Source organism: Corapipo altera, unplaced genomic scaffold (assembly GCF_003945725.1).
Source record: "Corapipo altera isolate COAL_440 unplaced genomic scaffold, ASM394572v1 0, whole genome shotgun sequence".
NCBI lineage: Eukaryota > Metazoa > Chordata > Aves > Passeriformes > Pipridae > Corapipo > Corapipo altera.
Genome location: NW_020884872.1, coordinates 81329780 through 81342947, shown reverse-complemented (window position 1 = coordinate 81342947; position 13168 = coordinate 81329780). Strand labels below are relative to the sequence as shown.

Genomic DNA, 13168 nt, shown 5'->3' with positions numbered 1-13168 from the left:
TTCAGTGCATACTCAGTGCCTGCTCTCATATCCTACATCATTATCTCAGTGGGTGACATGGGCAGAGCCATATACAGCCTGAAAAAAACCCACAAAGTCAGAGCAAATCTTTGTTCCTACGACCCATATATGTTGAGTAGCGGGTCTGAGAAAAGGCGCAAGGTGTTTCTGCTGGGAAGGGATGGTGGATGTCAGGGAAGTCTCATTCAGGTACACAGAAAAAGACTAGCACAAAGAAATTGTACTTGGTTTCCTCAGCTGCCAGTTAATGAACTGTCTGGAGACTTAGTTCCTCAGTCATGTCATGCAGCTCTTCTCTAGGTACTCTGAAATGTTGGAAAAAGCACTGAAAGCGAAGTGCACTTGCAGTTCCTTTTGGTTCAGCTGTGCCTGAAGCATCACGATTATTTTTGTTAAGCTTCTCAATGCTTTTCTGCCCTGCACCCAAAAAAAGCCTTTAATGTTTTTTAGAATAAGTGTTATTTTAATGATATGTGCTTACATTATAATTATCTTCAGAATAATTATTCAAGTGGTCATTTATTGTTACTTTTTATATCTCCCACATTCTAATTAGACATTTCAAGCTCCTGATCCTCCCTCCATTTAATTCAGTGACACAGTACCCACAGAAGCTGGATTGGACCTTCTATGCCCACTCATTTTTTGTGAAAGCTGCATTTAAAATAAGACCTTTAGATGTAACAATTGTAGTTCAGGGTCCAAACAAATCCATATCTTCAGGGAGAATTAGGGAAGAAATTTAAGTCATCTGAATCATTTGCAGAGGTCAATGCAAGACCACATGCTGTGGTTTTCTTGAAGCAGCAGGGAAGGTTTGCAGTAAAAGAGCCTAAAATGCAAATTCAGGCATACATAAGCACATAGATGTTCACATACATGTACTTAAGGACTAACAGGTATCCTTCCTGAAGCCATAAATCTTTCCTCTTCCTGTCAAGTTAATTCTTATTGCTTCACATACCTACAAAGATTAAAAGGTTGTCAGTGAAACTACAACCAAACCAAACCCCTTCCTCCAAAGCCAAGAGCAATGCTACCAGGTTCTCAAATGGCTAGCAGAGAGAACAGGTTTGTGTCATGCTGATGTACAAATGGCTGTGCCAACATTGTCTTGTAAAAATGGGTAATTGCTTCTGACTGGGGAAACCTGCTTTGCACCAGTGAAGCACTGGGACACATCCCATTGAAGGTGCGGACAGCCCTGCACTCCAGCTTCTATCAGGTGCAGGCAGCCTCCACTCAGCCTCTCCAGAATGCTTGGAACCTTCTCTTGCTGGGTCAAATAGGACTTGTCTTACCATGAAAACTCCTTTTGGGTGTGATTTTTAACCTACCTTTTTTCTCCACCACCACCTTATTTCTACTGCATTTCAGTTGCTCAGCTCTCCTAGTCTTGCTGAGAATAGTTAGCAGTATTTTTTGTGATCAAAAAGCAAAAAATCTGAACAATGTTGTATTTGGGTGTTGACTTGCAGTGAGCTGTAAGCAGTTTCCCTCCTTTCTGTGAACATGCTCTGCTCAACTCCCACCAGAGCCAACCCTTAGAAGCAATGAAGACTTTCTGATCTCCTGTTTTTCACTCTCAGTTGTCTCCTCTTAGAGTTTACAGCTGCCCTCCATGTCTTCCCAGCCATGCAGCAGCTAGTTGCATGGAGCCCCTTATTTTTCTATAGTGTTTATTACACGTTAGCCAGTACAAGTCTCCTTTGTGCAATTGTCAATGCTGTTGATGGCATAAACATGCTGAACATAGACATAAAACATGACTGGTTTGGTTTATTGAAGCTCTTTTTGCCAAACCTTCACAAGAACTGAGGAAATTGGATAATATCCCTGATCCCATGCCCAAAATTTAACAAAGATGTGAAAATATTCAACATATATTTGCACTGTTACTGTTAATATGTTTCTTGTGACCTCAGAATCTGTTGGCCATGTGAAACAAAAATGTATCTCTTGCATAGCATTTCTGGTCCCCTTCTTAGCCTACTCCAAAGCAATCATTTTTTTTATAAGTAAAGACAAAGAAAAAGGAATGGATCCAGTGCCCACTGAACCAGAACTTTCCCTCTGGTGGGTTTATTTCATGTCCTCACAAGCAGGGGTGTTAGGTGGTGCACAGTGCAGATCTAGAGGACGACACATTGTAGGCCTTCATGTTAAACAACTGCACAGTCTATATTAATTATTTCAAGGGGAGAGTATGTTTTGGTAAAACTCCTGCGGAGAACACAAAAAGCATTTGTGAAACTATTCTGTCAAACACAGATCAAAATTTGAACCAAAGCTACTTGCATGTGTCCTCCTGTGCTGCTTAACGTCCCAGAGGTATTATACAGCACAGCACAAAGAGTAAATAAATAAAACATTCCTCTTAGGAAATAGATTGAGCTTAGCACTGTTTCTGATGGTGTGATGGTCGAAAAGATAATGATCCTTGGAGCACATGGCACTGTCTCTAGAGACCTCTAAGCAAGAATGAATTAGAAATTAGTGTCAGGTAGACGAGATACTGCTTTGGTTAATTGAATCAGCTGGCCAGTCTGCTTGAATTTATGAGTGATACACATCATCCCATATGCCTTTCTGGAAATGTTGGTTTGGAATTTATCACCACTCTGAAAATGTATGGGATTATCTGAAATGAAATGTCCTGCAACCCATTGTATAAATCATGCATTGGTCGGCAGCCTTTTTTTTTTTTTTCAATGTCAGTTCTGTCTGTTTGAGAGAATTTATTGTGGTAACATATGATGTGTGTTTTAAATACTAACTTGAAGCTGTCCTTCCCCTCCCTTTATTTTCTACTTTCCCTCCCCTGCAAGCTTCCATAGTGACTGTCATACAGCTTGTCAACAATGTAGTTGACACTATAGAAAATGAAGGTATTTAATTTTTTTTCTTTCTTGTTATGCAACAATGCTTCCTGTTTTCATTGTGAAAAATTCCAGCAGAACCTCACTAATCTACACTGACCAGCAAACCTGTGGCAGGGATTGGGTTTTGCAGATCAGCATGTTCACAAGCAAACATGAAAACGCCAGAGGAACGTACCACAAAATGTCTCTGGATAATTGGAGGTGGTAGAAAAGGTGTCAAGCCTTCATCTTCTGTTCAAGTCAATGTTTTTGCTTGTTATCTTCCATTGTCTTCAGAGAAAAGTTTAGATTGATAATGGAACCATTTCATAGAGGTTATCCTGGATGCAGAGACTGGGAAACAGAAGATGACACAGGAAGGCTGTAAAGTATCCCATGCTCCACTGGAGCTGGGTTATGCGCTCCAGTGGGATCACACGGAGAGGAGCAAAATGATGGTAGGCAGGTGGCTGGTTTCTCCCAGGTAATCCCGTCAAACAGACGTGTAGACATAGCTCCATGGATGCCATGTAGCAAAGCAGCCTGACTTTCCCCTGGGGTTAATGTGCCCATTGAATAGAGCATGCCCATGGGGGTCAAGGACCCAACACTCATCTCTTCCACTGACCTCCTGGGTAACCTCAAGCTCATGAAGTTATAGGTGAACTGACTTCCCTACCTGTAAAGCAGGAATATCACTATTTTCCTTTTCCATTAAGCACTGAGGAAAAGGTGTGGTGAGCACTCTGGTGTCTCACAGATAAACATTTATTTATTTTTACAACATGTATCCTATCCGTGGGAAAATGTCCACTCAATATTAACTTACGTTATCCAGAAGTTCAACATTTCATCTGTCCATAGCAAATTTGAGCCAGATTTTTCAGGCTTCAGATAATCCAGTCTCCATAATACTTAAAAATGATTAAGTAAATTATTTTTGGGAAACTACTGATTTTTTTTCTTGAGCCAGTTCACTGCAATTTTGAAAAACACTTTTGCTCCTGGCTAGCGATGGCATTTGAGTATTTGTCTGTAGTACATTTATGGATTTCCTGAAGTGTGAGTGCCATTCTTCTCATTATCAAATAAATGTATTAGCCAAGGTTATTACAAAAGGTTAATACAAAAAGAAAATCCCACTCAAAAAATAAGAAGATAACCTTGAAAAGAAACCACAGGCACCGAAAATGTCCTTTCCTTCCTAAAGGAAAGCTTAAGCAAGCACACTGGTTCCCCATCATGCTTTACAGACCCGAAAAGGCCAGTTTGGCATCAGTTTCAAGAGGCTGCACTGAAAATGCTTTCCCCACTTCTCAGTTCCTTATATGAGACTTACGACTCTTGCCTGCTTTGCTCCAGAGCTGGCAGAAGCGGTGAATAATTAGCCACACTGGAGCTGTGGCTGCTTGGTAGGCAGAATCACTGCCACAGAGTCATGAAAGAGTGGGGCTCCTGCCCCAGGGACCTGCCGGGGGTTGTGCAAGTCAGCAAATTAGAGAGGTTCTCCTGGATTCTGAACCACACAACTCAGAGGGCCCTGGTGCATCTCAGGTGCAATGCCATTACACTGACCCAAATAAAGCAAAATCCACTTTACAGAAGTCCAGTTTAGACACTGCTGCTAAAGCTGCAGTAGTCCCAGCCCTCCTCACTCCAGGATATCATAGAGCAGGTAGAGAGCTACTGTCTGACTAACAAGCAAATGAAGAAATCACCATCACCACATGCACCATGTGGCGGTAAGCAAGGGCAAGTGAGGTCTTGGTAGGTGGAGGCCTAGAGAACAGTATTCTCTGCCCTCATCTGTGTCTGAGCCCCAGAGGTGATGCCATAAAGGCCTGTTTATCTTGCCAGACCTCCTCCAGCAATGCCATCCAGAGACCTTGCTGAATGACTTCTTGCATGAAGCCCAATAACATGTGGCTGAACAAGAGCATATCCATCTAGAAAATGCTGCAGCTTATTCCCTGCTCTTGTCTCACATAAAACCTCTTTCCTTGCTATCTTCCCCACCCCTGCACCCTCTCCATACCGGAATGCCTCCCTCCCCACCAGCTAGCATGGCAGTGCAGGTGGGAGGTGGGTATGGGGTTGTGGAGCATTGTAGCTGACGGCCCCATTAAATGGCTTTGTATTCTATTCTATTCAGGTTCTTATACCGTGCCCATCACCATGGTATCTGAGCCCAGGTGGGCCCAGATTTGTTTGAACCGGCCCTGAGAATGGTAGATTCTTATTTTTCTGTTTCAAAGTGAACAAGTGAGAAAAAAATGTACTTGCAATTATAAACCGTAGAGATGGTGGATAGCCCTTTTTTGTATTAAGAATTCCAGCTCTAATGTAATTCCGTATCTCTTCAGTGAGGGTAAACAATTAAGATATGATAGAAAAGGAATATAATACACAACATAAACATTTTTTATGTGTATCTGCATTTGACGGGCAAGTTTAGCTTGTACGTTAAAATAAAGAACAATTGAAAATTCTATTAAAATAACGCCAAGGCAGCCGTACTTTAAAAATATGCATGCAAAGTTTTGTATTTTCACATGTAATACAATGCTGGTAACAAGATCTGAGTTACCAGTTTTTACTTTTTACTTTGTATCTGACAGTGTCTGTTATGGATCAAGGACAGAACTACAACAGAGGTGATTTTTCTGGGACACCTTCTGCCTGCCAGACTGGGCTGGGGTGGGCAGAGCACTCATGATCTCTTTGGTTTTCTTCTTGAACTGCTTCACGTGTACTCTTTTGTTTGAATTCTGTTGGGTTCATAAGCTGCATGAGAATGGTCAGCCACTTTTTTCAAAATTCAGTTTTCAGTCAATCAGATTATTTGCTTGCACACTTTCTTTCTTGAAGTCATTGGAGGTGGAAGGGGAGACGAGATGTGATGCCATAAGCATGCTGATTTGTAGATCTTTTCAATTAACTGCGAAAAGCAGTAATTCAGACATTTTTGTCATTTTGGTTTATCAGACTTATAGTTCCTAATACAACACAGTGGCATCCTAAAGAACAAAATGCCTGAGAGTGACCATACTTTGTTTCCTTGCTTGTTTGCATTAGCATCATAATGCAATTTATTCTCCTCCTCTACCCCCCCGGTCAGAGCATGAGTGACCTGTGTCAGTGGCCTGTGGAGCATGCTGCGATTTGAATGTGCTGTGAGGACTCCGTGCATGCAGGACACTCTGTTCTCGTTTGTGGTCTCATCCTAACAGAGCGCTATGATTCTCTTTCCTGCTGCAGCGTATCACTGGGATACCTCTGACTGGATGCCAAGTGCTCGCTTGTCCGACATTGAGGAAGTGCCCAATTTTGAGACAACAGATGGAGGCTCGGCTCATCACGGCAGTACCAGAGAACTGGAAACAGATTACTACCTTGGTGGCTACGACATTGACAGTGACTACCCTCCCCCTCATGAAGAGGAGTTTTTAAGCCAGGACCAGTTACCACCCCCTCTTCCAGAGGATTATCCGGACCAATATGAAACCCTCCCACCCTCGCAGCCAGTCTCAATGGCAAGTACTCTCAGCCCCGATTGCAGGAGACGGCCGCACTTCCACCCTAGCCAATACCTCCCTCCTCACCAGTTCCCCAATGAGACAGACACCACGGGGTCTCAAGCTGGGAACGAATTTAGTACTTTTGCTGCTTGCCCAAGCCAGAACACAGAAAACGTTAGTGCAGGTAAGATGCCTTTATCCTTGCACAACTCTCTAGATGCCTCCTCCTCTGATGTCTCGGCCAGCTGCGGCTTTGATGACTCCGAAGTAGCCATGAGTGACTTTGAAAGCGTGGAGGAACTCAACTTAGAAAATGTTCACATTCCATTTGTGGAGACCCAGCATCAGACACAAGTGTAAAGGAAGCTCCTTTCTTCTTCTTCCTCCTCTTCTTTTTTTAATTTTGTCATTTGATCCAATTAATAGTATAAATATTGAGAAGAAAATTTGCTGGAGGTGTGTCTATATATATTAGGCAAGGCAAAAATACGGTATAACCCATTATTAACTTGTTCAGAAGTGATACTGTATGTGCAGACAAGAAGAGACCAATTGTGTTAAGTATTATGCATCACAAAATTGTTACAGACAATCTGGAGAGTGTGTACCTGTATTTATTACCAAGAGTAAAACTCAGCTTTTGAGGCAGGGGGAAACAATAATTGCTAAATAATTCTTTTCTCTCTCCTAAAGTTTGATTTTTTATTTTCATTGTGTTATTAAAAGTGTTACAGTGTTATGATCTCCCCACAGTATTAAGGAACTGGTATGGATCATTCCAAGATGCACTGCTGCATGAAACTTCATGTCAGCAAAGAGTGAAAGCAATTGATTGCTGAGGCTGCTGTGTACATTTCAGATGGCTGAAAAAAACATTTACAAACTGGCTTGTCAAAGACAACCAACCAGTTACTTGTCCATAAATATTTACCTATACTTTTGTTTGTTACATAGCATTTCATTCTACTTTATGTGCATATAGAGCAACATATGTACAGTTTATATTTACTCCAAATTGGCCTACTTTGGTTGCCATTTTTTTAAAACCCGGTGTCAGGTGTGTGTGCATAGCTTCACCTGTGAGAACTTCTAGAAATATCAGAGTTTGGCTCAGGAGTGGCCTGGTTTTGCCCCAGCTGCATATGCACAGCCTCCCTTGACTTCTGTATGCAACGTGAACGTGCATCTGAAAACACGGGGAAACCTAACTAACTACACACAGCTGATTATTTTTTGAAATTTCTTGCTTAGGCAATCACCTATTTAACAGCAGTCGTCATGCTACAGTTACTGCACTAAAATTAGTTGCAATTAAGTTGCATAACCTCAAATTGTTAGCTGAACTTTATTTGGTAAATGTCCATCCCTAGAGTTTACAGGATGAGCTCTCAGCTACTGTAGACTGACTCAGGCAGTGGAACTGCATGGATGGACTATGGCCATAGGTCTGGCCCTAGATTTTCCACTGGATTCATGATTTTGTAGGATCTGACAACTTAAAAAGGTTGTTTGCAGACTTCAGAATATTGTTGTGGGATGAAGAAAACCATGTCCTCTGTATGCTTTTATGCTTCCCTCAGCCTGATTGGAGTAAATGGCCATTCACACTGATTTAGCCTGAGCAGCAAAGTGCAATATGGAAGTATGGGATTTTCACTCAGTGTAGTAAAGCAGAATATGCATACCTGTTGCTCGGTCCTCTGAAAAAATGTTTTTATCCCTGCAATTTATAGCATCTGTATATGTTACCAGTGAATGTGTGTCTACAAGTCTGCATTACTGCTGAGTTTTCCCATTCCTTCCATGGCATAGTTCTGTCATTTTGAAAAGTTATTGAATACCTAAATCACTGTGGTACACAAATAGATTCAGTAACAGGTTTCCTGCGCTGCTTTCTGTGTCCTATCCCTTGGTCAATCATCTTAACTGGGTAGTTTCAGTAGCTGTATTCCAGGACATGTTCTTGACTGACTTGAGCTTCACCCAAGATTGAATTGTGGGCCATTTCTTGACACACGGGAAGTGTTTATTCAGAAATGTCCCAAATACAAAGAAATTATTCATAGAATTTCATTTAAATAATTGCAGCTTGTAACACTTTTAATAAAACAGGATTTCTAAAGTTCTTGGAGTAGGTACGGTGTGTTGCTGCTTCTCTCCAATAGCTCATGTAACTGTCAAAGACTGGAGTAGATATTTTCTTTGGAATGATGCAGCAATTCTTCCGTAGAAAACAGTTCATTATACAGATACATGAATAAATTGAGTGAACTTCTAGAAAGAATGTACTGCACATACAAGTATTATCAAGTACTTGTCTGCAAATAGGTCCCGTCCATTGAATTTATGAATGTCACTTGGTCTTCTCAAAGTAAACATGCTTCTGTAATGGTGATATATTCTGAATGTGCTCACGGTGCGTTTCAACCCCTTTTTCCCTGCTACTATTCCTGTGATTTTAAGAAGAAAAAAATATGGAAATTTGTATTGTGATTGCAAAGAACTGAGGGATTTGCCAAAAGGCCATTAAATGGTTTGGTAAGCCGAGAGGCATGGATAGAAAATAACTCTTAATTGTTCATGAAGTCTATGTTACAGGAAAGGAAATGCAATTAGGCTGATGTCTCTTCAAGAGTAGGAACATCAGAGTTTGCAAAACAAAGCTGCAAATTTAGCTGCACTTTTAAAGCTTCTATGACTTTCTGAGAAATGTGATGCTCTCTTAGCATTGGGCTGCAGTTTACATGAGGTATGATCCTACTCAGTTTTGGTTTGAGACATTTTTATCCATTATGCAATTAAATCTGTTTGAGCCCCCAGATAGTTATTAGGTGTACTTGTCATCTGTCTTCTGTAGTGAAAATTCTTGCGTAAGCCTGAGACACCTATATATCAAGCCTTTACTTGGACATATCAAAAGTGTCACGAGGGAGGACACCATGGGAGCCTAGCAATTGCCATACAGAAAAAAATCAATGTTTCTTACCAAGCTTGTTGCCTCAGTAATATATTGTTGGTAGTGAGTTTTACTGGTAAAATATGCATAAATACAATGTATAGTACTTTTTCTGTTTGATGTTGTTGCCATTTCATTTCACTGAACGCCTACTTATTAAAGTGCTGTTGGGAAGGTGCCAATGTTCACCCATTCAACCTTCTCTGTCCTACTCATGATTTCTATACCTCAGTATCTCCTCCCCTCCAAATCCATCTTTAAACAGATTCCCTTCTGTGAATATGGTACTTCCATGGCCTTTCTGGTTTTGTTCAAGCTCTTTTTGAAAATGATAAGACCCAAATGCAGATCTAAAGGTGAAATACCTCTTAGGGAGTCAGATTTTCATATTAACAACTCTGTTAAACCAAACCATTTTATTTTCTTTTTAATTACTGCTCCACATGTACAAGTCACAGTTTTCTAATCTGGAAGATAACAACCCATTCATAACCTAATGTCAGAATTATTGTTCATATTAGTCCATCCAATATATATTTCTTTTTTCTGCCATATGATGATTTTTATAATGCTGCTGCTGTCATTGCCAAGTCCCTGGTTCTGCAAGAGCTCCCCTCACATCTCTGCTTATCCTATGTGTCTGTATTTCCAACTACATCCCTGTAGATGGCTCCACTACACAGTATTTTCTCTCAGAATCATCTGTAGCAGATGATTTCACAGGCTTAATAAAGTATTTGTGAGTATCATTGGGTTATAACTCCTAGAATCAAGGAAGTCTTTGCTTTTTGTAAAGAAACGTCAAAAGAAAAAAGCGACTTGTTAAAATGCAAATACTCACTTGTATCAGAAATCAATGACTTTGCTGGGAGTATATGAGGCTGAGTAAAAGGGTACTTGTTCTCTGCATTTTGATCAAGTTGAGAGTGTCATGCACACTGACAGCCCTTTTGATAACTCTGGCAAAAGAAAGAGGCAGACAACATGATTTATGCTGCCAATACCACATAAAGTGGCTTTGTGCAAAAGGAAAAATTAGGCTTATGTACCTTTCTTAAATATGTTAATTATTTTGCCTTTGTATTACAAACATTCTAAAAAAAAAAAAGGGGCAAAAAGTTCTCCCAAAACTATAGGTACTGGATGTGGTTGCTATCCTGGGACAGTATCTTATAGCAGACACAAAAATGTGACACTGAGGAGCTGCAGAATCACTTCCCTCCCATGGAAGGAAATGGGCAACCCCACTAGAAGATCACCATAAAGTTGTCTTCCTATAGGACCCTCCTATAGGACTCAATGTATGAAGACACATACACGTAAGAAGGACTTTGGAATGCAGAGATTCACTACAGAACTGTGATTTCCTGTCTATCAAGCTGTTTTCCTTAAGCTCAGTGCCATCTTTGATTCTGAACTATCCCATGGGTTTCCTTAATCTATAGTTGCAGTAAAAGGTTGTAAGGAGTCAAAAGCTTCTCACTGCCACTGTTTTCCTCAGAAATCAGAAAGCTGTGTGCTCCATCTCTCGAGTAGGATCTCCCCCTCTGCATGTTGCACAAAGAACCTAAAATTTTGGTCCTCAGAATTTTTTCTCCCATTCTCTAAATTCTCTGATGTAGTCTGAAGCACTGATAGCCTTGATGTATTGGTACCTCCAGAAACTCAGAGTGGGTGCAGCACAGTGAAAAAATGCATGTCACTGAAATGCTGATTAATGGGGAGGCAGCAGCCTGTTTTCTGTGCAAAACAGGCAGGTGGGAAATTTTTTGAATATGACATAAAAGCTGTTGCTCTTGGCTCATATAAATTCCATGTTAAAGATAAATGTGGGCTGGACAAGAAAAATGGTTAAGAACACAGCTCTACTCCTCATCAAGCTCCTGCTTGAAAAAACTAAATTGATGCTATAGTGTATTCTTATAGCCCATAATTATTGCAGTCATGGGAGAGGGAGTTGAAGGTGCCCTCGACCAGTTCTGCAAAGCTTCATTTGAAAAGGAACCACCCTTAATAATGGAGGAAACCAGTTCTTTAAAACTACTACTGAAAGTACATCTGTTCTTTGTTGCTAATGTTTGGAGCTATTCACTGAGTAACAATGGACATTTTGTCGATTTTCAAGAAGAAAGCTACATCTTCAGGTTCATTCCCTGATGGTTTACCATCATTTACCATGCAGTAAAACTGTGTGTTTTGCCTGTTTGCATCTCTGTTCCTCTCAATATGCCAAACTGTGATTTGAGTCTTAGAAATTTAGATCATTGGCCATTACCCATGGATTTTAACCTGTGTTTCACAACTTGACATTTAACATCTCCATTATGAGAAGGGCCATTCAGTTAGTAATTTAGCTGCGTCATCCAAGGGATGGGTGGATGGGGAGGAAATGAAATTAAATTCATTTCTTTATGTAATAATGAAAAGCAATAATTGCAAATATGTCGTATTACACAAAGGCCATAAGTAATCTTTACCAGTGTTAAGAGTGCACTTGAACTGTATTACAGAAAGAGATTGGAGCCCTCAGAACTGTAGCATTCTTTTGTCATAGGAATACCTGAAACACTATTATTTAACAATGCAATGAGCCCATACTGCCATTTTTCAGGAGATGACAAAGATGTTTAGCAATGAAAGCAGTTCTCTTTAAAGCACTGTATTGGAAAAGATTGTCTTGTAAATTTTACCTGTTGCAATCAGGCTGGTTTGTAAAAGATGTATGTTTTGGTGTTTAAAAAGAAGTTTATAAAATAATGTATATAACGGTTTCAAATTACCAGGCTTTTGTAGATATTTGATGCCAATCAGGTTGCTTTAATTTTTTTTTGTTTATTTGTTTGTTTGATATAATTCTAAAGAGTCATCAAAGTTGGTTTAAAGTTTAAGATAACAGCAGGAAAAAAAAACAAAGAAGTTTTAGATCTAAAAACTTTTTAATCATTTCAAAATGTACTGTAACTTTCCTTTGGGTTCAGCTCTTTTTGTTTAACTTCTTTCTGTTTCTAAGATGTTTTTTATTGACTTTTTTTAAATGAATGTGTTTTGCACAAAAAAACTAGAGATATGATTTTTATTCCATTTCAAGTAGGTATTAAGAGATGTCATTTTTCCAATGACAACAAATTCAACCTTATGCAAAAGGGAAGGTTTATCACTTTGAGTGGGTATAGTCCTTCATCTGAAAACTAATTGTTTCTTCATCATTGCTGTTGGCAGTATTGTCTTGTGTTTTTTTGCTATAAAAACAAAACAATGAAAAAAAAGTGTACAGGTTTGTAACTGCCAAAATTTGCTAAAGTTGATGGTTAAAACAAATTTTCCAAGTAAACAAAAAGAAAAGCCCAGCTGTGTTGACTGCTTCTTGATTTTTCTCCTACTTTCAAAGGAGGGAACAAGATAAGACACATCAGGTCTGCAAGGAGTGTAGCATTTCATTGCCTCTCTGTGTACAAGATTGTAGAAAATTCTACCTTTATGGACTCTTCAAATTAATTTTATTATTACACAGCAATTCCTCTATAGGGGCCCTTACTTGCACTGCAGAGCGCACTTGCCAAGAGTTGCTTAGCTGGTGCGTGTAAGCTAAGGCAGTTGCCTGATTAAATCGACATCCACAAATAATGCAGAAGGCATCATCTCATCCTGTAACCATCTAGACAGTGAGCTCCATTTACTGAGACAGCTTCAGGAGCCCATCCACCTGTCCTGTGGTAGATGCTTAGTGGGGATACAAGGAACGGGTTTGTAAAGCAACAGCACACTCCACCAGGGCATATTTGCCACCTGCCATGGGCATCTCTATCCTCCAG

General features: G+C 40.0%; 1 protein-coding gene across 10 annotated transcripts in view; it reads left to right on the top strand.

Annotated features, from left to right (window-relative positions):
• The window catches only part of FAT3 (FAT atypical cadherin 3), a 403423-nt gene extending 390720 nt beyond the window's left edge, over positions 1 to 12703 (top strand). For 6 of the 10 annotated variants that reach the window (XM_027651027.1, XM_027650956.1, XM_027650621.1 and 3 more), the window contains 3 exons: positions 2850 to 2909; positions 5501 to 5536; positions 6141 to 12703. In XM_027651027.1, coding sequence (XP_027506828.1) covers positions 2850 to 2909; positions 5501 to 5536; positions 6141 to 6760 — 716 coding nt within the window. In that variant the 3' untranslated portion in view covers positions 6761 to 12703. The other 4 variants (XM_027651114.1, XM_027651194.1, XM_027651277.1 and 1 more) reach the window with 3 other exon arrangements.
• Positions 12704 to 13168: the final 465 nt, after the last annotated feature.